At 42.2% G+C, this 23,476-nt stretch overlaps 1 protein-coding gene across 4 annotated transcripts in view; it reads left to right on the forward strand.

Moving 5' to 3' along the window:
* The window catches only part of TTC7B (tetratricopeptide repeat domain 7B), a 174,228-nt gene extending 157,127 nt beyond the window's left edge, over nucleotides 1-17,101 (forward strand). For all 4 annotated transcript variants that reach the window (XM_053270534.1, XM_053270516.1, XM_053270524.1 and 1 more), the window contains one exon: nucleotides 16,035-17,101. In XM_053270534.1, the coding sequence (XP_053126509.1) occupies nucleotides 16,035-16,256 (222 nt within the window). In that variant the 3' untranslated portion in view covers nucleotides 16,257-17,101. The remainder of the gene's footprint in view (nucleotides 1-16,034) is intronic.
* Nucleotides 17,102-23,476: the final 6,375 nt, after the last annotated feature.

Consider the following 23,476-nt stretch of genomic DNA (forward strand, 5'->3'; position numbering starts at 1 on the left):
ACTACTGGGAGACATGATAGAGGTGTATAAAATTATGCATAGAGCAGAGAGAGAGGACAGACAGAAAATTTTCTCCCTCTCACAACAGTAAAACCAGTGGTCATCCCATAAAACTAAAGGTCAGGAAATTTGGGGCCAACAAGATGAAGCACTTTTTCACAGAATGCATAATTAATCTATGGAATTCTCTGCCATGGGATGCGGTGATGGCCACTAGCATGGGTGGCTTTAAAAGAGGCTTAGACAAATTCATGGAGGACAGGTCTATCAATGGCTACTAGTGTGGTGGCTATAGGCCGCCTCCAGCTTCAGAGGCATAATGCCTTTGAAAACCAGTTGCAGGGGAACAAAAGCATTCCCTCACCTCTTTTCTGTGGACTTCTTAGAGGCATCTGGTGAGCCACTATGTGAAACAGGATGCTGGACTAGATAGGCCTGATCCAGCAGGGCTGCTCTTATATATACATTCATTCTCCAACTTTTCTCCTAGCCATGTATGTATGTATTTATAAATGTAAAAACAATATAAAACAGTTAAAATTAATAAAACAGATAAAAACTTTTTATATAAAATAAAATGGTGAATAAAAACATTACAATTTAAATTTCAGTTAAAAGCCTGGGAAAACCGGTCCATCTTGAGGGTCTTTCTAAAAGCAAGCAGTGAAAGAGATGCTCTTATTTCAATGGGGAGTGTATTCCAGAGGCATAGGGCAGCTACAGAGAAGGCCCCATCCTGATTCGCCACCAAACAAGCCAGCAGCATTCTGTTCCAATTGTAGTTTCCAGACTATGTACAAAGTTAGTCCCATGTAGAGTGCATTTACAGTAATCCAGCCTAGAGGTTATGAGCACATATACCACTGTTTTAAAGTCATTTATCTCCAGAAACGGATGTATTTTCAACTGGAGCTGATAAAAAGAGCTCCTGGCCAATGCCTCAGCCTGAGAAACCAGGGAGAGTTTGAGATCCAGGAGCACTCCCAGACTACATACCTGATCTTTCAGGGGGAGTGTAGCCCCATCTAGAACAGACATATCTAAACCATCTCTTGGGTCCTGACTCCCTACAGTCAATACCTTCATCTTATTTGGATTCTACCTCAGTTTGTTATCCCTCATCCAGCACATTGTTGCATCCAGGCAGGCATTTTTATTTTTATTTTTATTTTTTTAAACATTTATATCCCGCTCTTCCTCCAAGGAGCCCAGAGCGGTGTACTACATACTTGTTTCTCCTCACAACAATCCTGTGAAGTAGGTTAGGCTGAGAGAGAAGTGACTGGCCCAGAGTCACCCAGGTAAGTATCATGGCTGAATGGGATTTGAACTCAGGTCTCCCTGGTCCTACCCCAGCACTCTAACCACTACACCACACTGGGGGTTATGCCATTTTCTGATGAAGTTGGTATGGAGAAATAGATTTGGGTGTCATCAGCATATTGATAACACCCTACACCAAACCACCTGATGATCTCTCCCAGCAGTTTTATGTAGATGTTAAAAAGCACTGAGGACAATATGGAGCCTTGTGGAACTCCACACTTCAGCTCTCGCTTTGCAGAACAGCAGTCTCCAATCTGGAATTTGCCAGAGAGGTAGGAATGGGACCACAGTAAAACAGTGCCACCCAAACCCAACTCCCTCAGGCTGACCAAGGCAGTCTCAACCCCATAGACCATCTGAAAACCAGTTTGGAATGGGTCTAGATAATCTGTGTCATCCAAAGCTGCCTGGACCTGAGAGGCAACCACCCCCTAAATCAACTTGCCCAACCAAGGAAGATTAGAAACAGGTCTGTAATTAGCCAACTCTGAGGGGTCCAATGCAGATTTCTTCAGATGAGGTCTAATAACAGCCTCCTTAAGACGAGGCATCCTGCCCTCCCTCAGAGAAGCATTTATAGTATTTACCAGGCTGTCTCTGATAATGTGACTACCAGATGAAATAAGCCACGTTGTTAAAGGATCAAGAGAACAGGTCATGAGATGCACAATCCAAAGCAGTTTGTCCACATCCTCAGGAGTCACAAACTGAAAGTGATCCAATTCAATCCTACAAGAAGAGTTGCTGGACTCCTCTACAATAGACTCTGCAATAACTGTGGAGTCTAGTTTGGCATGAATACCAGAGATTTTATCCGCAAAAAAGTCATTAAATGCATCACAGTAAGTGACAGATGTGTCTTTGTAAGGCATCACAAAGTAATAAGGTGAGTTCTGTGGGTTGTTGGCACTGTTCTCCAAGGTCAAAGTGGTGGCAAGCGTGCTGGAAGGGGAAACAGCAATTAAGATTTCTGAATTTCCTTCCCATTATGGCCCACTGGCCTACCAGTGCCAGATCTTTGTCGATTCACCGTCATGGGAGTACCTGCCCCAGGGGCATTCCCCGCCTCCCCTGGGTGTTTTGTGGCTGTTATATCAACATTATTTATATTTTTCTTCCCATTTTGAAATGTTTACATTTCAGGTGGTTTGGCAAAGTTGGCAGGACCTCTATACTTTTTTCTCATTCAGTTTAGCAATCAGCTTAGCAGCCTTTTTTAAAAAACAAAACTGACATTATCATGACTGCATTGTAGAGATATTTATCCAAAGGTGCCACCAAGAGAGCAATAGACAACTGCTTCCTTCCCACTACTGCCACTGAAACATTCAGTGTACCTTGTGCCCACAGAGAAATAAAAAGATCACTGCCCCATTAGTCATTGATGCAAAACTGAAAGAATTGGCCTTGATATGCTTAAGCTTTGGATTTGGTCAGTAAAACAAATGTAAAGCATTGCATATTGGAAAGATAAGGGGGAATTGGCTATCCTCTAGCACTCCTGGTAAGGATTTAGCTGGGGTGTTCTGGCAGTGTGCAAACGTTGGTGCCAGATGGAGCTGGGTTCCTGGAAATCTGTTTTCACTCTCAGAGCAAATTTCTCGTGCTGACGGTTGCTGAGATGCATTTTGAACGCATGTATGAACTGGGCCTCATGCAACTGAGTTGTGTAGGTGGAAGCAACTGCATTAAGAGGAATGTTAAGATTTAAATGGAAACAGAATGCTAGGGTGATAAGCAATGGATTTTGTGTTCCTTTGCCATAGAAACCTAAATGTAATTCAGTAAAGCCAATTATATGCACACTTTCCCCCACCCCCTTCTTTTTCCCTGTAGCAGCACTGCCACTCTGGCTGATCTGCAAGGATTTTTTACATACTCCCAAGTCCCAAGGATAAAAACTTGCTTGCAGTTTAAGCATGAAGGGTCTGCTGTAAGCCTGTACATTATCTTGGGCATCATAGATCTGGAATAAAACATTCTGTGAGCATTGTCATTGTCCTGAAACTTGGACTTCATCGCTTACTAGACAAGGTTTGTTTACAGGACTGCTTGATAATTGAGTACCCTAATTCTATAGAAATATGTGTGCATTGACTGCATTTTTATAAAATGTACACAGTAATATTGATTGATTGATTGATCAAGTTGGTGTTGACTCTCAGCCACCACATAGATAGATTCTCTCCAGGATGATTTGTCTTCAACTTGGCCTTTAAGGTCTCTCAGTGCATTCATTGCTGTCGTAACCATCCACCTTGCTGCTGATCGTAGTCGTCTTCTCTTTCCATCAACTTTCCGCAGCATTATGACTTCTCAAGGGAGCTGGGTCTTTGCATAATGTGTCCAAAGTATGATAGTTTGATCCTGGTCATTTGCACTTTGAGTGAAAATTCTGGATTGATTTGTTCTATGATCCATTTGTTTGTTTTCCTGGCTGTCCATGGTATCCTCAAAAGTCTTCTCCAGCACCAAAGCATCAATACTCTTTCTATCTTGCTTCTTCAGAGTACAGCGTTCACATCCGTAGAGTGTCACAGGAAAAACCATTGACCGAATTATTCTAATCTTTGTAGGTATGGATACATCACAGCATCTAAATATCCTTTCCTAGGCCTTCATTCCAACCCTACCAAATGCTAGTCTGCGGGGTATTTCTTGACTGCTGGATGGTTGATCCTAAAAGGCAGAAGCTATCCACCACTTCAATGTCTTCGTTATCAATTTTAAGGCTGGTTGCTGTACCCACTGTCATTAGTTTAGTCTTCTTGACATTTAGTCATAGTCTCATTTTTTCGCTGTGCTCCTTGACTTTCATTCCTAGAGCTTGCAGATCATCCACATTCTCAGCTATCAGAGTGGTGTCATCAGCGTAAAGCAGGTTATTGATGTTTCTTCCTCCAACCATAAAACCATGCTCATCTTCTTCCAACTCAGTTTCTCTCAGTATATGTTCAGCATATAATTTGAATAAATAAGGAGAAAGTAGACAGCCTTGTCTTACTCCTTTGCCGATCTGGAACCAGTCTGTTTCACCATGTTCCGTCTGGACTGTGGCTTCCTGTCCTATGTATAGGTTTCTCATGAGAACAATGAGATGTTCTGGGACGCCCATTTTCCTAAAGATATTCCACAAGTTGACATGGTCAACGCAATTGAAGACTGTAGTCAATAAAGCACGTATTGACTTGTTTGTGGTATTCTTTGGCTTTCTCAATTATCCAGCATGCATCAGCAATGATGTCTCTTGTTCCTCGGCCTTTTCTGAAACCAGCTTGAACATCCGGCATTTCCCTTTCCACATAGGGTTCTAATCTGCGTTGGATGATCCTGAGCATTATTTTGCTAGCATATGAAATTTTGTGCGATGGTTTGCACAATCTGTTAAGTCTCCTTTGTAATCTGTTGGTCACTGTGTCATTCTCCTAATTTGCTGGCATAGTTTGGTTAAAGCCTTGACTGATTCTTCTTCCGTTGCCTGCCATATTTCTGTAGCTATTCCATCAATTCCTGTAGCCTTCCAAATTGGTAATGATCGGAGTGCTGATATAATTTCATCTTCCATACTAGAGATTCCTGTAAGTAGGGACTCTCTTTCTAGAGTATCTTGGATGTTTACATCCGTGCTGCTGTACAGATATTCAGTATACTCCTTCCATCTCTGTTTGATCTTCTCTGAATCATTTACTATCTGTCCTTTGGCATCCCTTAACATACCAATTTGAGGTTGGAACCTCCTTCTGAGTTCAGAGATGTTTCTGAGATTCCCTATTAAGTTTCTTCCTGAGGTCTTTATCTTTCTTGACTTTGGTTCATTCATAATTTTGTTTATTTTCAATCATTTCCTCAGTATTTTGAGCTCTCTGATATATTTATACAGGAGGACTTCAATATCCATGGGGATTCTATTCCACGGTGCAACTGTGGATATGGAAACCATGAATATCTAGGCATTAGGCCAATGGGGAATTAGGTGTTAGATTCCCGGTTTGAAGGAAATGGTTAAAAACAGCAGATTGGGGAGGGGAGGTGCAGTGGGAAGCTGCCTACCATCTTAGCTGGAGTCATGCTGTGGCCCCAGATGCTTCCAGAATGACTGAAAATAACTGGCTTTTCCCCCCATTTAAAAAAGGAGCCATTTTGAGGCTCAAAGACACAAAATGGCAGCCGGAAATTACCTCCACTGACATTTCTGGCCACCCCCGACTCACAGATACGTGAGGTCAGCATGTTTTCCCCCCTTTCCCCCCACGTATGCCAAGGTCAGGTGTCTTTCACCTGACCGTGGATAATGGATCCATGGATATCAAGGTCTGCCTGTATCTTATACATCATTGGATGTTAAATCAATAGCTTATAATCATGGGTCTGTTTCATAATAAATGGTTAGAATTATAATAGTCCATTTTGTAGTATTTCTGTTCTAGATTTGTATATATCAACTGATATATCATTTTTCCTCGTTAGAATTTACAAACCATCAAACTTACTGAAGTGAGAAGGGTTAAAAATAGACTGGCTGCCTACCAAAGCACTGCAGAGATGCAGTGAGAAACCCGCTTTTGGCTATCACCTTCTGAATTGTGAGTGGAATTGCTCAGGGAGTGCCAGTATTTCAGGGCACTCTCCTGCATTTCAGAAGTGCTCTGTGGAAGCATCCCTGCTTTAAGGTATGTGAATCCATTTCCACAGAGTGCTTCTGGAGTGTGGTGGAGTGCCCTCAAATATTAAAACTCTTGCACTCATAATTCAGAATGTGGTAGAAGAGTGCACAGGCTCTCCCTGCATACCAGCAGCTGCATGAAATGTGAATGCTTCGGTGGTCAGGATATTAGCCAGTAAGTTTGATTTCTAAACTTACACCTGGGCTCTCTAATAAATGGAATGGTTTCCAGGGAACTTCAAGTCATGTGCTAATGGTGTATAGTTGAAGGATGAGCTTAACCACATAAAAATATTTACAGCAGTTCTGTGCAGAGACAAAGATTTCTCTGTGGCATATCTTCACTCTGTTAATGCATCACCTTTTTAGCCTACTTTCCAGTAGACTTATGAGATCACCCGGCATTCTCTGTGTGTCCCACCCACCCCCATCAACTTTGCAACACCTGGACCAGTATGAACCAAATCGGGTACAGTTGTAGGGACACATAGGGACACCTCAATGGCATAGTTTGTGATGTCATCCACCCTGATCCAAGATGGCAGACGTGTAAACTTTTGAGGTGCAAGTGGACTAACTTGTGAACCGCTTAACTGCTTTGAACCAAATTTGCTACACCTGCTGGGACACATAGGGATGCCCAAATGGCATGGTGTGTGATGATGTCATCCACTCCATTTCAAGATGACGGCCACATGAACATCTGAGCAGCAAGCGGGCTAATTTGTAGACTGTCTAACCCATTTGAACTAAATTGCATACAGTTGCAGTGAGTGACACACAAGGACACCTAAATGGCGTAGTTAGAGATGTCATCAAACCTGATCCAAGATAGATGCACACACTTTGGAAGCACAAGTGGGCTAACTTGTGAACCGCTTACTCGATCTGAACCAAACTTGCTACAGCTGTATTAATATATAGGGACACCTCAACGCTGTAGATTGTGACAATGTCATCCAACCCAATTCAAGATGGCAGACACGTAAACATTTGAGGTGCAGGTGCACTAACTTGCGGGCAGTCTAACTGATTTAAACCAAATTTGCTACAGCTGTATGGACACATAGAGATGTCCCAATGGTGTAGTTTGTGATGATGTCTTCCACCTTGATTCAAGATGGTGGACATGTGAACTTTTGAGGCGCAAGTGCACTAACATGAGGTCTGTCTAACCCATTTGAACCAAATTTGATACAGTTGTGAGTGACCCACAGGGACACTTCAATGGTATAGTTTGTAATAATGTCATCCACCCTGATCCAAGATGGTGGATGAATGAACATTTGAAGTGCAAGAGATCTAACTTGTGAACTTCGATTTGAACCAAATTTAGTCCAGTTGTAGAGACAGTGAAAGGAAAGGAGACTGATTAGTTCTTACTAGAACAACTTGTTTTTGGATTGATTTGCTTTAAAGGATAGGCCATCATGCTTGATTTTTCATTTCTTGCCATTACAAAACCAAAAAGATGTGGACTGTTCTGTTACATTGTGGGATAACAGGTCTTAAGTCAATAAGATATATCAGCGGAGTCACACCCTGAATTAAAAGACACATTATGAGTGGCATGATTCTCCATGTGGCTGCACTGTGCATGAAATGAAGAAAAAGAGCTGATGTTCTTCATTGATGTAAGCATGAGCTCCTACAGCTAGGAGAACTACAAGTATTGCTGTTTCCACCACCTTCACAAATTAATAATATCTAGCCTCTCTCTGATGCACCTACCAAGTGTGGTTATGAAATCGAATATTCCCCAAATAACTGTCCTTTAATGGCATTTGTAAATACTTTGTTTTAGTTAAAATAAATCTGGCTTCCTTAACTGATGTCTTTGAAACTTGTCTAGTAAATTAATTGCAGTTCAGATTAGTGGAACATCAACTGATTGACATAATTGAAATATATTTGCCATCCTGAAGCAACATCAACTAAAACAAATCATGACCACTTTCTGTTCTGTTCTCATTCATTATAATTGGAACTCTCACGTAGATTTTTTTTCCCTTCCACAAAAACTCACTTTCATCCAAGGAGCTTCTAAAATTGAACTAATTGTTTCTTACATTATTATCATGTTGTAGCAGTATAAAGTTCAGTAAGTAGCAACGCCAGAGTTGACCTTTTAAAATTCTGTTGCCAAGAGGAAGAGCATTTTCCCCTAGCAACAAGTGTTTTGCAGTAGGGGAAAACAATTTTATACCTTGGAGATTTGTGGGGCGGCGGTGGAGAATTAACTAGTGAGGGTTGGAAACATAGCTATAGCATGGGTGAAATGGGTGTAGCCCACCTTGCCCAACCATGGAAGATTTTAAACTGGTCTGTAGTTAGACAACTGAGGTATCCAATGCAGGTTGCTTCAAATAAGGTCTAATAATAGACAGGGAGGCATCTTGTCCTCCCTCAGAGAAACATTTATAATATTTACCAGACCCTCGCTGATAATACAATTACCAGATGAAATAAGCCAGGTTGGACAAGGGTCAAGAGAACAGGTTGTAGGATGTACAGTCTGAAGCATTTCATCCACATCCTCAGGAATCGAACTGAAAGTGACCCAAATAATAGGAAAGGTTTAATTTTTATTAATACATTTAACCATCCATTAATTTTGTGAGAAGCTTTAATTGAAAAGTTCATTCATTTGGAGGCAGGTAGGGAGCTAGTGTTATCAGGAAATTTCATTCTCAAATCATTTTTTGGATAAACAATAGCACTACTGTCTATTCTATTCCCAGTTTGACTGCATATTGGTTTTACTTAATCCTTACTTTTCAACCTGAATGGATCATTGAGATTTTATCTCGTTTGCACAAGGTACCTGATTATGATAAGCAGATTAAGTGTTACATGTGCTCTTGTCTCCAAAGGACAGAATTAATAAATAGCTTCCTGTATCATTTCATGTTTCTTTTAAAGAGCCAGGCAGTGTAACTCTTCTACAATTAATGTGCTAGCAGTGACCAAAACATCTATAAAAGGGAGGAGATGCCTGGGCTTATTACTAATTGGAATAGTTTGAACCTTGCCCTTCTATTCATCACAGCGGAACTTTAAAACCTCTATATTTTTTCCTTAACTGATGAGATAAAATATATATACAAAGATGTTCCTTCTTTATTGAATTATTTTTGACTGATAATTAACAAAGTGATAGCAAACACCGTTGCTACTTCTAAGCAAACCTTTTCCACCATAAATATTACAATGAATATTCAAGGTTAGTAAAGTTTGCTTGAAAACAGCGACGATGTTTGTGCACCGTGCATGTAAGGGGGTGAGAGATGTTTGTTTGCGGTGCTGGAATGCACTGAAGGCCTGTACAGGTTTTGCATATTAAATTGTTTGCTGTTTATTGTGCTCTGATAGTACAAGCTGAAATGATTTTATTGACAGTAGTTTTTGTATATCCCAAATATATGTAGTTACACTCAAGTCTCTTTAGGGGGTAATTGAAGGGGAGAAAGCGAAACCAGCATTAAATAGGGAAAGTGTGCTTTTGAGTTACAGATCTAGATGTTCAGTAATAATAATAATTATTATTTATTTACACAGTCAGACAGGTGTTATTGATTGGTTTGTTTTATCCAGACATCGAGTCCTTCCCAAGGACCTGGGATGGCTGAATTTTATTATCAATATTGTTGCTGTTATTATAGATATCGTCGCAGAATATAGGCTGTTCCCAGTAAAGTTGCTTTTTGTAATTGGCTGATGGTGATTTCTGTGGCCCCTATGGTGTTGAGGTGCTCTTCAAGTTGTTTTGGAATTGCACCTGGGTTGCCAGTTACCACTGGGATGATTTGGGTCTTCTGCCACAGCCTTTCAATTTCAATTTGTAGATCTTTGTTTTTGTTTTTCTATTTCTTTTTCTTCTATTCTGCTATCCCCTGGTATGGCTATGTCGATTATTTTAACTTTTTCTTCTCAGCTACAGTTCTATCTGGTGTATTGTAGGGATGTGCATGGCCTCCGAACCGGTCCAGTTTGGCACGGGGGTGGGGTTGTACCTTTAAGGGTGGGGGGTAGTCCTCCCCCCCCCACCGCTCTTCTCCCTCCAGCGCTGTGTTTTTTTGTAAAGTTTCTGGGGCGGCAGCGTTCCTCCCTGCCCCCGTCATTAGCCTGCCAGAGCCTCAGTAAGTAGCACGCATGCGCACGTTCCAGCGCGCATGTGCACTCACCACCACCGTGCGCGCTCCGCATGTCACACAACGTGTGACGTATGTGGAGCGCGCGCAGCGGGTGCACACGCGTGCCAGAACGGGCGCATGCGTGCTACTTACTGAGGCTCTGGCAGGCTAACGACGGGGGCAGGGGCGGCAGGGAGGAACGCTGCCGCCCCAGAAACTTTACAAAAAAACACAGTGCCGGAGGGGGAAGAGCGGCGGGGGGGGGTAAGTACTACCCCCCCACCTTTAAAAGTACAACACCCCTCCGTGCCGAGCCACCGGACCGGTTCAGGCACACCCCTAGTGTATTGTGTGGCAGATGTTTGTCTGTTTGTAGTCGGAAGTCCCATAATATTTTGAATCTACATTTTCGACAATTTTTTCAATTTTATGGTCCCACCAATCTTTGGCTACAGGTAGCTTGTCTTTTTTGCAAATGTTCCAGTGTACCATCCCTGCTACCTTGTCATACCTTTGTTTGTAGTCAGTCTGTGCGATCTTTTTACAACAGCTGATTAGGTGGTCCACGGTTTCATCTGCTTCTTTACAAAGGCGGCACTCGCTGTTTGTTGTTGACTTTTCTACTTTTGATCTTATTGCATTTGTTCTTGGTGCCTGTTTTTGTGCAGCCAATATTAAACCTTCAGTTTCTTTCTTCAAGTTGCCATTCTTAAGCCATTGCCAGGTCTTGATGATGTCTGATTTTCCACTTGTATTGTGCAAATATTGACCATGCAGTGGCTTATTTTTCCATTTTTCTGTGCGGTTCTTGACTTGTTCTTTCTTATAGGCCTGCTTTGTTTCATTGGTGTTGAATAGTTTCTTGTTATTTTAAGTGCATCTTCTTCACTGTCCTTGATATATTCTTCAAGGCCTCTTTTCTCCTCCTCTACTGTTTGATGGACTTGCAGCATTCCTCTTCCACCTGAGCTGCGAGGGAGGTATAGCCTATCTACATTATTGCGGGGGTGTAGACTAGAGCATGATTGATGGTCATTATTTTCCTGGTCTTATGATCTAGCGTGTCTAGCTCTACCAGGGTCCAGTCTATTATTCCTGCAGTGTATCTGATAACAGGTATCGCCTAGGTGTTTATGGCTTGTATGGTGTTCCCGCGATTGAGTTTGGACTTGAGGATTTTTCTAACTCTCCTGATGTATTCACTTCCAAATTTTCTTTTAACTTCAGTGTGTGCAATGTTATCAGCCTGGAGAATGCCCAAGTCTTTGTAATGTTCTTTCTCTTCCAGGTTCTTGATCTTGCTTCCATTGGGCAGTTCTATTCCTTCCGTTTTTCTTATTTTTCCTCTGTTCATTATTAATTCAGCACACTTGTCTAGTCCAAACTCCATTGTTATATCGCTACTGAATATACATACGGACAGTGTTTAGCAGTGATTCGATTTCTGACTGGGACTTTCCATACAACTTCAGATCGTCCATGTACAGCAGATAGTTTATTTTACTTGATGTTTTAGATGTTTGGTATCCGAGGCCTGTTTTGTTTAGTATTTGTGAAAGTGGGGTCATGGCGATTACAAACAACAGAGGGGATAGTGAGTCCCCTTGGAAAATGCCTCTTCTAATGCTAACCTGTCCAAGTGTCTCGCCATTGATTGTTAACTGTGTACTCCACATGCTCATTGCTTTTTTTATAAATATCTGAATGTTTTTGCTGACACCAGTTGTTTCTAAACATTTTAGTATCCATGTGTGAGGCAATGAGTCGAAGGCTTTCTTGTAGTCAATCCATGCAACACTTAGATTTGTTTTTCTTCTCTTGCAGTTTTCTAAAATCATTTTGTCAATCAGCAGCTGGTCTTTTGTGCCTCTGGTGTTCGGGCAATTTCCTTTCTGTTCAACTGGAAGCTGCTTATTAGTTAATCAGTGTTTCATTACTTCATCTGCTATTGTTCCAGTTAATAATTTGAACATGGTTGACAGGCAGCAATTCTGGTCACCACATCTTAAAAAGGATATTGTTGAACTGGAAAAGGTGCAGAAGAGGGCAACCAAGATGATCAGGGGCCTAGAGCACCTTTCTTATGAGGCAAGACTACAACACCTGGGGCTTTTTAGCTTAGAAAAACAGACGACTGCGGGGAGACCTGATAGAGGTCTATAAAATCATGCATGGTGTGGAGAAAGTGGAGAGAGAGAAATTCTTTTCCCTCTCACACAACACTAGAACCAGGGGTCACTCCATGAAATTGATTGCCAGGAGGTCTAGGACCAACAAACGGAAGTACTTTTTCACACAACATGTGATCCACTTGTGGAACTCTCTTCCACAGGACGTAGTGACAGCCAACAACCTGGATGGCTTTAAGAGGGGTTTGGATAACTTCATGGAGGAGAGGTCCATCAATGGCTACTAGTCAGAGGGCTGTGGGCCACTTCCAGCCTCAAAGGCAGGATGCTGCTGAGTACCAGTTGCATGGGAGTAATGGCAGGAGAGAGGGCACGCCCTCAACTCCTGCCTGTGGCTTCCAGCAGCATCTGGTGGGCCACTGTGCGAAACAGGATGCTGGACTAGATGGGCCTTGGGCCTGATCCAGCAGGGCTGTTCTTATGTTGTTGATTTTTTGCAAACACCCACCCCCTCTTTTTTTTTTAGTTGGAAAATCTCAAAACCTCATGAGGTCTGGTTTATATTTTCTATGGCAAAAAGGCAGATCCATAATGCATGATTCAGTGGCTGTTGCTTATGTTTCTTTTTAGTTTGTGAGCCCTTTGGGGATAGGGAGCCAGTTTTAGGTAGGGTGTGTGTGTGTGTAAGTAAACTGATTTGGGAACTTTTGTTGAAAAGTGGTATATAAATATTTACCGTTGTTGTATCCCTAAAACCTCCCTGTCGTAGATCTGATGCTCCCTACCTATCCTTCTTTGCCAATCCACAATCTCCATATCTGCCAAAAACCCAGTACATTTTTTGTAGTCAAACAGAAGAGTAACAACTGTGTTTGTTGCATTAAAATCATGTCATTTCTTGCTGGCCTCACTAGTGGTATGTTTCTCAGACTATGGGAAACACCTATATTGGGCAGCAGCAATATAGGAAGATGCTGAAAGGCATCATCTCATACTGCATGGGAGATGGCAATGGTAAACCCCTCCTGTACTCTACCAAAGACAACCACAGGGCTCTGTGGGTGCCAGGAGTCAACACCAACCAGACGGCACACTTTACCTTTATAATCTCCATGAATTACTATTTGGAACTGTTTCTGTTATCATTGTTGTTGTTTTTCTCCATTGGTGTGACATTTCACGTTATACATTGTGCTGCTCACTCAACAAACCTTTTGTCAGGCTGAGGGTAATTTCCTTGAGGCAATCTGTTGGCTGGCTTTGCAGGGGGTGGATATTGACCCTGCCCCCATAGGCTCTCCAGGATCGTATTTCAGCACAGAAAGATGTCTGATCCAATACCAATGGCAGCATTTGCATATTTAGTATTAATTTATTTTCTCACACTATTGAGAGAAATTGTTTGTTTGTTTTTTACTTTGTGAGCCACGCAGAGAAAAATGGTTATAGGGTGACCAATAAATAAAGTTGTTGTTACTGTCTTAGAGCAATTGGAGCATTTCCTAAGATCACTTTCCCATCACTGCAGCTGTTTTGTGTGTGCAATGAATGAAAACATTGCAAGCAGCAACAGGTTGCTTAAAGACCAGTAACCTGAAATCAGGCAACTCATACACTTTGGGGGTTAGTAGGAATTGTCAAAAGCCCACTGGAAACCTAATAATATAACTGAGCTCTGAAAATGAGAGTTTCAGAAATATTAGTTACTAGCCGACCCGTGCGGCCGCCGCCGCCGCCCAGCGGGGGCCGAGTGCGGCCGCCGCCTCGCCTCCGCGGCCGGGCCCGGCCAGTCCCGCCGCCTCGCCTCCGCGGCCCGGCCAGTCCCGCCGCCTCGCTTCCGCGGCCGGGCCCGGCCAGGCCAGGCTACCTCTCTCTCTCCTCCCGCCCCCCGTCTCCGGTGGGGCAGAGTGCGGCCGCTGCCGCCAGCGGGCCTGGCCGGCCCCAGAGTGCCGCCGCCGATGCCGCGGCCGGCCCCAGAGTGCCGCCATCAAGCCCGCTGCCTTGCCTCCGCGGCCGGGCCCAGCCCGGCCAGTCCCACCGCCTTGCTTCCGCGGCCGGGCCCGGCCGCCTCGCTGGGCCCCGCCGCCTTGCCCCGCCTCGCTGGGCCCGCCGCTCGCTGGGCCCCGCCACCACGGCCTGGCCCGCCGCCATCGCTCTGGGCCCGCCGCCTCGCCCCACCTCACGGCCGGGGCCGCCGCCGCCACCTTGCTGGGCTCCGCCGCCGCGGCCCTGGGCCCGCTGCCTTGCCTCCGCAGCCGCCCAGCAAGCGAATTCGCCTGGGTGTGCTGCCAACCAATCGGGCGCCCCCTGCAGCCCAGCCAATCAGCTGGGCTGCCGGGACGCATTTCTCCTGGGCACACCCAGGAGAATTATATATATAGACTAGTATGGGCATATTGTGAAATGTAAATAAAATGTATTGGTTACAGCTGCTGGTTGAAACAAAATGACTGATCTTCCTTTAAAAACAAACAAACCTCACTTTCATAACATGGTTAACCCACTAAAGTATCTTCTGTATATTCAGAAGGAGAAACAGAATGCAAAATACCATCTCTATATACCTCTCTGTAAACTAGTTCTTTTCATTGCTTCTGGGCCCCAGATGAGTGATATAGGTATGGCCAGCTGGGCTAATAATTGTATTGCATGGCTACTGTTAAGGAGAAATGCAAATACCAGTCCTTTAAGGACCGCTTCTCTCCCCAAGTTAAGAGACTCTGCCATCTCCTTGCTTGAAACTGCTGACTCACTTGACATCCCCAAAATGAAACTGCAGCACCTCTATATCGGAAGATCCATTAGAATGGCGTTTAATGCATTCTAATGCAGGTCTGAGTTGCATCGCTCTCTCTCTATCATATTTATATACTGCTTTACCCTTCTGAAACAGTGTGCCTTACTGCCCCCCTCCCCATGAAGCTTCTCCTGACTGCCAAGTGCTCATAAGTGGGATGACATAGTGTCGTTATCGGTGTGCTTATAGTAGAATCTAATGCAGCTGCCAAGAAAGAGTGAGCGTGACTCCAGGAATTTGCAGTGAAATGGTTACACATTTGCTTGTTTTTACAGCAGTGAGGTTTTCACCAGAGTAAGAAGCTATCCCGCTTTGCAAAGCCACAGTTTAAAATGAAGCAGAGTGTTGCCAAGGCCTCATCTCAGGTGACCATGCATATTGGGGTTATATGATGAAGGCTCAGGAGTACATGGTCCAGCACACTTCCTTTTCACTTAGTCAAAACTAGAGATTGGAAACTGGACCTATCCACATATAACTGCAGCATGCTAATATAGATTTAAGCACAGCACTGCACCTCAAGAAATTCTGCACCTCAATTTGCTCAAAAAAGAAGAGCAAGTGATGAGTGCTCATTACTTGGTAGTGGAACTGTACAAGCAGTTTCTGCTGTAAAAATGTATAGGTGAAGAGGGCCTGGATTTGAGTGATCAAGGTGGAGAAATTTCTGTGGTCTTCACAAAACTCTTCTTTCTCATAATACTTAGGTCTGTGCAAGCTTTCCCCATGTTTCACCAGCCTTCCCCCCACCATAAGGCAGAGATTGCAGATTAACCAAAGATGTTACATTTTAAGTATGCATGCTTCCTCTCACAAAATGAGGATCTGTGGAATCCAGATATTTTGGAATCACTCAAGGTTGTGGCCTTGCACGTTATTGAGCCTGATGGCTGCACACTTGTCAGTTCATTCAGCAGTATCAGATATAATTATTTAACTGCAGTTTCCTCAGCCATTTACTCCACTCCCTTCTCTGCTCATTGCAGGCTTTAATACTTCATCAGCTTGGAAGGTACAGCTTAGCCGAGAAGATCCTTAGGGATGCCGTCCAGGTGAACTCGACAGCCCACGAGGTTTGGAATGGCCTCGGGGTGGTTCTACAAGCTCAGGGCAATGACGATGCAGCAACGGAGTGTTTCCTGACAGCACTGGAGCTTGAAGCCAGCAGCCCCATCGTTCCTTTTACCATCATCCCCCGAGTCCTCTGAAAGGCTAGCCTGGTAAACTTGATGATTCATCATGCTTCAGCTGAATGCAAGAATGTTAGGGAGCATAGTGCATATGCCTTCCTCCTGACTCCAAGGGCAGATCTTCAGGCTGAGAGGTAACACAACAAAGCAGGCAATATGTTTATTAGTGTGGGAGATTCTGACATATGGAAGTGATACAGCAGATCCATGTTAGTGAAGAAAAATGACTAACCAGAAGGAGAAGAACACACCAAACCACCACTTGTATCGCCTACATCTTTGCCCCTACGTCTTTGTAGTTTTAAGCCTGATGCTATTGTTCAAATGGGTATTGTGCCATATTTTATTAGGTGACATCTGAGTGTTATGTAAAACTCTGAATAGAATCAACACCAAATGTAGAATAATACATTCAAGTTGAAATTCAGTGGCAGAGCAACCTATTTTTAACCAAGCCTGTCAAAGACCTGTTCTCTTTTGTCTTTCAACCTCTTGGGGCCCAGAATCAAAATGTGAAATTTGCTGTTTTCCATCTCTACAGTAGTCCAGGCCAGCAAATAAGCTGAATGGTTTATGATTTTAGTTCTTAATAACTGTGATGTGTAGCTAATTGTTATTGCCTTTATTTAGAACAAAAGTTGTGTACAAGAATATTTATATTTTACCAATGTATGCCTGTTTAAAAAAAAGAAAATATTAGTTATTTAAGTTTAATTTTTTTAATGTGAATTCAGAGTTTATTTATCAATGGAAATATGTAAAAAGGCACTAAAGATGGAATATTTGCCGACATTCCTTATGCATTATACACCACTTGGCTCACTGGGAAGATTATGTTGTTAATAAAATGATTTTTGAATGGACATGGGGTTGCCTTTTGTTTTATAAATGCTAGGTGAAAATCATTGGGATTGAGTGGCATTGGTGATTTGGCTAATCTGATACTTTTGATCTAATGAACACAAGGGTGTTTGTGAGAACATCTAATTGGAATCCACTGATCTGTCTTCCACAGCCCCAGTCTTTCTCTATAGTTTTAATCCATTAGTATTCCTGGAAGCATGGAGGCTTGAAGGCATACGGCCCACAATGAGGATTAAAATCCTAAGAACAGCCCAGCCAGATCAGGCCCAAGGCCCATCTAGTCCAGCATCCTGTTTCACACAGTGGCCCACCAGATGCCTCTGAGAAGGTCTTACACCACCTCTCTCATATTGGCGGCAGTAGTGCTGTGCTTTGTGGTACTGTTGGCAGCTTTGCAACTGCTGTGCTTTGTGGTACTTGTGAATAATGGGTGGCGACTTCAGAGGTGAGGAGTGTAGGACAGGAAAAAGGCAACAGGAACTGCCTGGGAATTAAGGTGTTTGATCTGTGTGTTGTATGTATACAAATCAATATTCTTTTCCAATATTATGCTACAGTTGAGAGCAAAAGAGAGAATCAGGCCCTAACCTCTCCCTAAATATGCAAAGACAAAGAGAATCACAAAAGGAGGATTGTTTGGGGAGGAGGAGTCTGGAGATAAAAGCTTCATGAAAAAGACAGTAGAACATTGGGGGGGGGGGAGAGCAAATTTGAGCAGAATATTCCTGAAGTCTTGAGGAATATGTTTCTGATCATGAATGGTGTTAGTACAAATTGAGACAAAAGGGGGGGAAAGCAAACACAAAAATTGCTTGCTGACAGTGGTTGTCCTCCTAATACAAAATGCCAATATTCCCCAAATATCCTTGATCAATTGCTTGAATAAGAGATTCTATTCAATGGGAGTTTCACTTCCTAATGACTTTACAAGTATTTGCTTCAATAAACTTTGGTACTAAATAAAATGACCAAATCATCATTTTGTTTCTTTATGTATCTGCAAAATTCAGTTGAGACTTTCCAAATTGCTTTACAATATATAGTATGTACCTACTTTGTAAAAATGGAATGTACACCTGTCTGAGTACAAAAGAATATATATTACAATTATATCAAACAAAAAGAATGCAAATGCTTAAACTGAGTCTTCCTACCGTAGCAAGTGATTTAAAACATTGTTTAAATCATTATTTTAATCAATTTGATTTCAATTTAAAAATGCTCCCTTGAGTGTGTTTATTTGCCTTCCCAAATATTGACTAAGGAAGCTTAGCAGGAACGGAATAAAAATCTTGCCACTGACTATCAGTTTGAGGAAGCTATGCTCAAACAATTGTGCGTTGGCCAAAGTAAATTCAAAAGCCTGCTGATGGCTGTATTGTAGTGGTGTTTGTGTTTATTGAGAGGCCCTTTTCTCACAACAGAGTGAGCAAGCACACCCCATCCCCAATTGTTGCATGCACATACAATTGTTCATAGGATTCTCTCCATACAATCTAGAACCCTGAAAAGTAGTGTTCACTATCAAGAGGGGGAAGCCTTGTGTGTGCATGTACACCATGTAGATATATACATAGATTGCTCCTCTATGGACATTCACTCAATCTGGATATATTGTGAGAACAGAGCTGCAGTTGGCTGAAGAATAACTCTATGAAACTGGTGTTCTTGTCAGATTTCTTCCCTATTCACAATTCCCACCATTTATTATAGACAATATTTGATCAAGGCAAAATACATATTTTCCATGCTCCTGATTCTACATCAGTGATATGAGAATTTTCCCATCTGACATTGCACACAGGATTATATTATTTATTTAAAGGAGTTGATATTGCTCTTTTTAGGTATCAAGGCCTCACGAGGCAGTTTGCAAAAATGGCAGTGCCATAATGAAACTCTAATTAAGAACATAATATTAAACACTTAAAAGATGCACCCTCGGTAAAACCATGAATCTAGCAGGACCAACATCATGGCCAATTTTGTTATACCTCATTACAGCATGAACCACACTGGTTTGGCATGGTGGAGCCAGCTGCTGTGCCATGGTGTTTATAAAGGCATGCCTGTGCGTGCTCTTAGTAGTTTAATAAAAGACCTTTAGGGATGTGGGTGGATAGCTACCCTCATCTACAGTGAGAGAGCAAAAGTTGTTCAGTCAGGCAGTTTACAGTGCTGTCTTTCCATGCCTCCTCATCCTCAAAGCACGGGACAGATGTCTGATCTGGGGGAAAGTCTAGATCCATCATTAAATCAGGGACTCGCCAGTGCTTAAACAAAGCATGTTGTCCCAATCATTCAAGAAATTATTTCTGAGTGTTCCAGCTGAGGCTGGCTAATCTCTGACAAATAGCAGCCAGTGACACTTTCTTTTGGCTCCTAGTGCACAAATTTCTGTCCAGCAGACCTTCCGTGTGACCTCTCATCTTTGATGAAAGCAGATTCTCTCTTCCCTAAACTGTACCAATGCACTGAAAACTGTTATGTGGAATAAACTCTCCACAAACTCAGCAGAGCATTCTAACCTTGAGAAAAGCCAGGCAGGACCTCTTGCCTGTTGTATTTCCTCTAGCTCAGGGATTGTCAACAATGGGTCCCCAGATGTTATTGGACTTCAACTCCCATAGTCCCCAACCAAAGGCCACTGGGGCTGGGGATTATGGGAGTTGAAGTCCAATAACATCTGGGGATCCAACGTTGAGAATCCCTGCTCTAGATGATGTCCCTAGAGCAAAGGTTTAAAATTCTGTAATGTCGGGTCTAAGCCTGGTCCTGTTTTTTCAATAAATCTAAAATGGCATGGACTGTGAATGCTATACCTATTGGTAAGGCTATGGAGTTGACAGCAATCAGTAAACCCAATTTTAGTCATTTATTAGTTGCAACCAAATGACTTGACTAGCAAGCCAGAAGTTGCTGGTTCGAATCTCTGTTGGTATGTTTCTAGACTATGGGAAATAGCCTGTGGTTAGATCTGTGACTGCTTTATCTAATTGCTTGGTAAAAGTAGGGTTTTGGTAGTTCAGATAATGGTCCTTACTAGTCAAGGTTACAGGGATCTGGGGATCTCCCCCACACTGGAAATGGAATTGCCTTCAAGAAAGAAAAGACTGTGCACCACTAAAGGGTGCACAGGAAGCAGACACTGAATCCTCTTCAAAGTCTGTTTTGGATTGGTCTTTGGACCATAGAGAGCAATACCTGAGGCACAAACAGATGAAGGGACTATTGACTTGGCAACAGAAATTGCTCTTGCGGAAAGTATATTTTGGTTGAGTAACTGGGAGAATAAAAAAAATTTGGAGGAACAAATGGATAAAGAGATAAGTCATTTTGCTCATTCTGCCACCACGACTAATCATGAGGCCACTGGGCTCAGGAGATATAGATAGATAGATAGATAGATAGATAGATAGACACACACACATATTTTGGGTGGAATAAAAATATGTTTACATAAATAAATAAATATATATTAGGTAGAAGGGCTAATAAAACAGAATATGAACATAATAAGTAAGGTATTGGACTCAATTAAGACATTTCTTTCTGAGCGTTATGGACATTTGACAACACTCGGAGAATTTTTTTAAGGAGGAAGGGCTTAGATGCGAACACTGTCACAAGGATAGGACTGAACAATGAACAACTTAGCTTTTCTAGTCTCTTGGAGAAGGAGGTTCACATATCTCAGAAGTCTCGTAAGAAAAGTATCAAGTTCAAAAAGAGCAAAAAATATTTAGAGCATAAGGAAGGGCCAAAAACCTCAGCAGTCATAAAAGAAAATGAATTTTCAGAGGCTGTTCAATCTACTGGATGATAAACCAAAGATAGTTTTAAAGAACCACAACTCCAAACCACCACAGTCTACAGAAAAGGAAATACAGATAGAGGATGATAAATCATTAATAGAAGGCCCAGTGAAGCCTTTAACTGAAAGTCCCACTAGTTCCTCCTATTTTGATAAAAATGAATCTATAGATTTGCAGGACCCTTGGCTTTATGTACTTAGGCAACAACAGCCCTTAGAAGCACCTGATCTTGTGGCAGAATCCAGGCATGAGAAAAAAATTGAATTTATTTTTTATGTTTTATTTTATTTTACATTTTCTATCCCGCTTTTCCTCCAAGGAGCCCAGAGCGGTGTACTACATACATAGGTTTCTCCTCACAACAACCCTATGTGGTAGGTTAGGCTGAGAGAGAAGTAACTGGCCCAGAGTCACCTGGCAAGTCTCATGGCTGAATGGGGATTTGAACTCGGGTCTCTGCGGTCTTAGTACCCAAAGCCCCAGGATATGACTTCACAGTTGAAGTGTAAGCACCATCTGATGTCTGTTTTGAAACCAATCATTCCTGGGATATTTACTATTGCTGATACTGTGCATGTAGAATATTTGTGTTTTAATGATAAAGTTGCTTGTATTATTGTTTCTTTTAAAACTATGCAAACTGCTAGGAGGGTCTAGCATAAAAAGAACACACTTATGAGTACTGGGCTTTTGGTTTCCAGATTATTTTGAAATCTGGCCTTGCCTGTACCATTGGTAAGGGGAAATATAGGGCCGTGTCCTGATGCTAATTCCAGTTCCAAATGTAAAGATCACAGTGTGTATAATCTCATTGAACTGAATGAGAGGCAATCTCCCCAAGTTTGTAATAATCAGCAATATAAGGAGGATATGGAGTGTATAAAATTTAATAATTAGTTGCAAGGATCACAGATAGCAGTGCAAAATATGACTGAAGGTTTTCTTCCTGAAGAAAAGTCCTTCTGAATACCTTCTTTACATCATCTGTACAGGTGCAGAATGGAATAATAAAAAGATTGACATTTTTGAAGGAAACTTTATTATACTCCCAGAAAGGCAATCAACTAAATTTGGACATATCCCCAGCTTTAAATTTATCCACTACTGCTGGTGTGGATAGGGAGAAGGTTGAAGAGCTCACAAGAGTTGAGCAGGAAAATAAACAAAAGAGTAATGAGTGGAATTGAAAAACAGATAGTGAATTACATAGAAAATCTTCTCCCCCAAGAGAATTTGATTTTACTTCATTTACAGCCAACCCAATTCAGAGTGAGGCGTTATTACAAAGAAGATTTTTAGAAGCATCTAAGTTGGGTAAAGTTACATCTTCTTAGAAAGACAATCTGAGGTAACGATAAGGGTACCTCCAAAGAACAATGGAGCTGTATATATTGATGATGAAGAAGAAGAATTAAATGTGATTAGGAGGATGGATTGACAAACTATGACTTGGAGTCTTCAAGATAAGAAACCATCTGAATCTAGACAGTTGAAAACATGTCCATAGAAGCCAAGAGAGGAGAGCTAGTCTTGTGGCAGCAAGCATGACTTGTCCCCTTGAAGGGTCCGCTCTGGTTGCATATGAATGGGAGACTAGAAGTGTAAGCACTGTAAGATATTCCCCAGGGGATGGAGCCTCTCTGGGAAGAGCAGAAGGTTTCAAGTTCTCTCCCTGGCTTCTCCACAAAAGGGCTGAGAAAGATTCCTGCCTGCAACCTTGCAGAAGCCACTGCCAGTCTGTATAGACAATACTGAGCTAGATGGACCAATGGTCTGACTCAGTATATGGCAACTTCCTATGTTCCTAACTTGTTATGCCTGTCCCCTATTCAAGTTCTAGATTGTCATCTGTTGAGGCCTATCCATCTCTCTAGTTCACATCCATGTCTCAAACTCAGCCTGGACAGATACAAAGATATTACAACTTGAAACAGCACTTAGGCCTGCTACCCCAGTCTCGAATGCTGCAAGTCTTGCAAAAGAACATTCTTTGCTTTTTGCACATTCTGAGGCTCTGGACCTGGACTTGGATTTAAGAGCACCCAGGGCTATGGCTTATAACCCTCAAATGAGAGGGAACTAACAAATCTCTGGCCCATGAGTTGGATGAGGCTAGACAGCTAGAATTACAAGAATCTGCAACCGCTGCTAATTGATTACCAAAGTATTTGGGTCATGTTACAATAGGGACCTGGAATATCTCTGGATGGCAGAACAAGTTTGTTGACTTGTACTATGAACAATATCTGAAAAGTTTTGATATATTCTTTTTGCAGGAGACGTGGTGTTCACAATGCTTCCTTCCATATTTGCCGGGTTACTCTTCTTTTGATAAGTCTGCAGTTAAGTTGGGGAAGTTTGGGAGAGCCAGTGGTGGTCTGGCAATTTTGACTTAAGTGGATTTGGCGGGGTTAGTGCTGCAGAGAGAGAGGATTAATAATGACCACATTTTAGTTGTACAGATTGATAATTCCTTTCTTGATTCAATTTTATTTATTAATGTATATTTTCCAGCAGGTAATTTAGATGCATGGTTACAGGTTTGGTTTTCTTTACAGT

The sequence above is a fragment of the Hemicordylus capensis genome, chromosome 1, assembly GCF_027244095.1.
Source record: "Hemicordylus capensis ecotype Gifberg chromosome 1, rHemCap1.1.pri, whole genome shotgun sequence".
Taxonomy (NCBI): Eukaryota; Metazoa; Chordata; class Lepidosauria; order Squamata; family Cordylidae; genus Hemicordylus; species Hemicordylus capensis.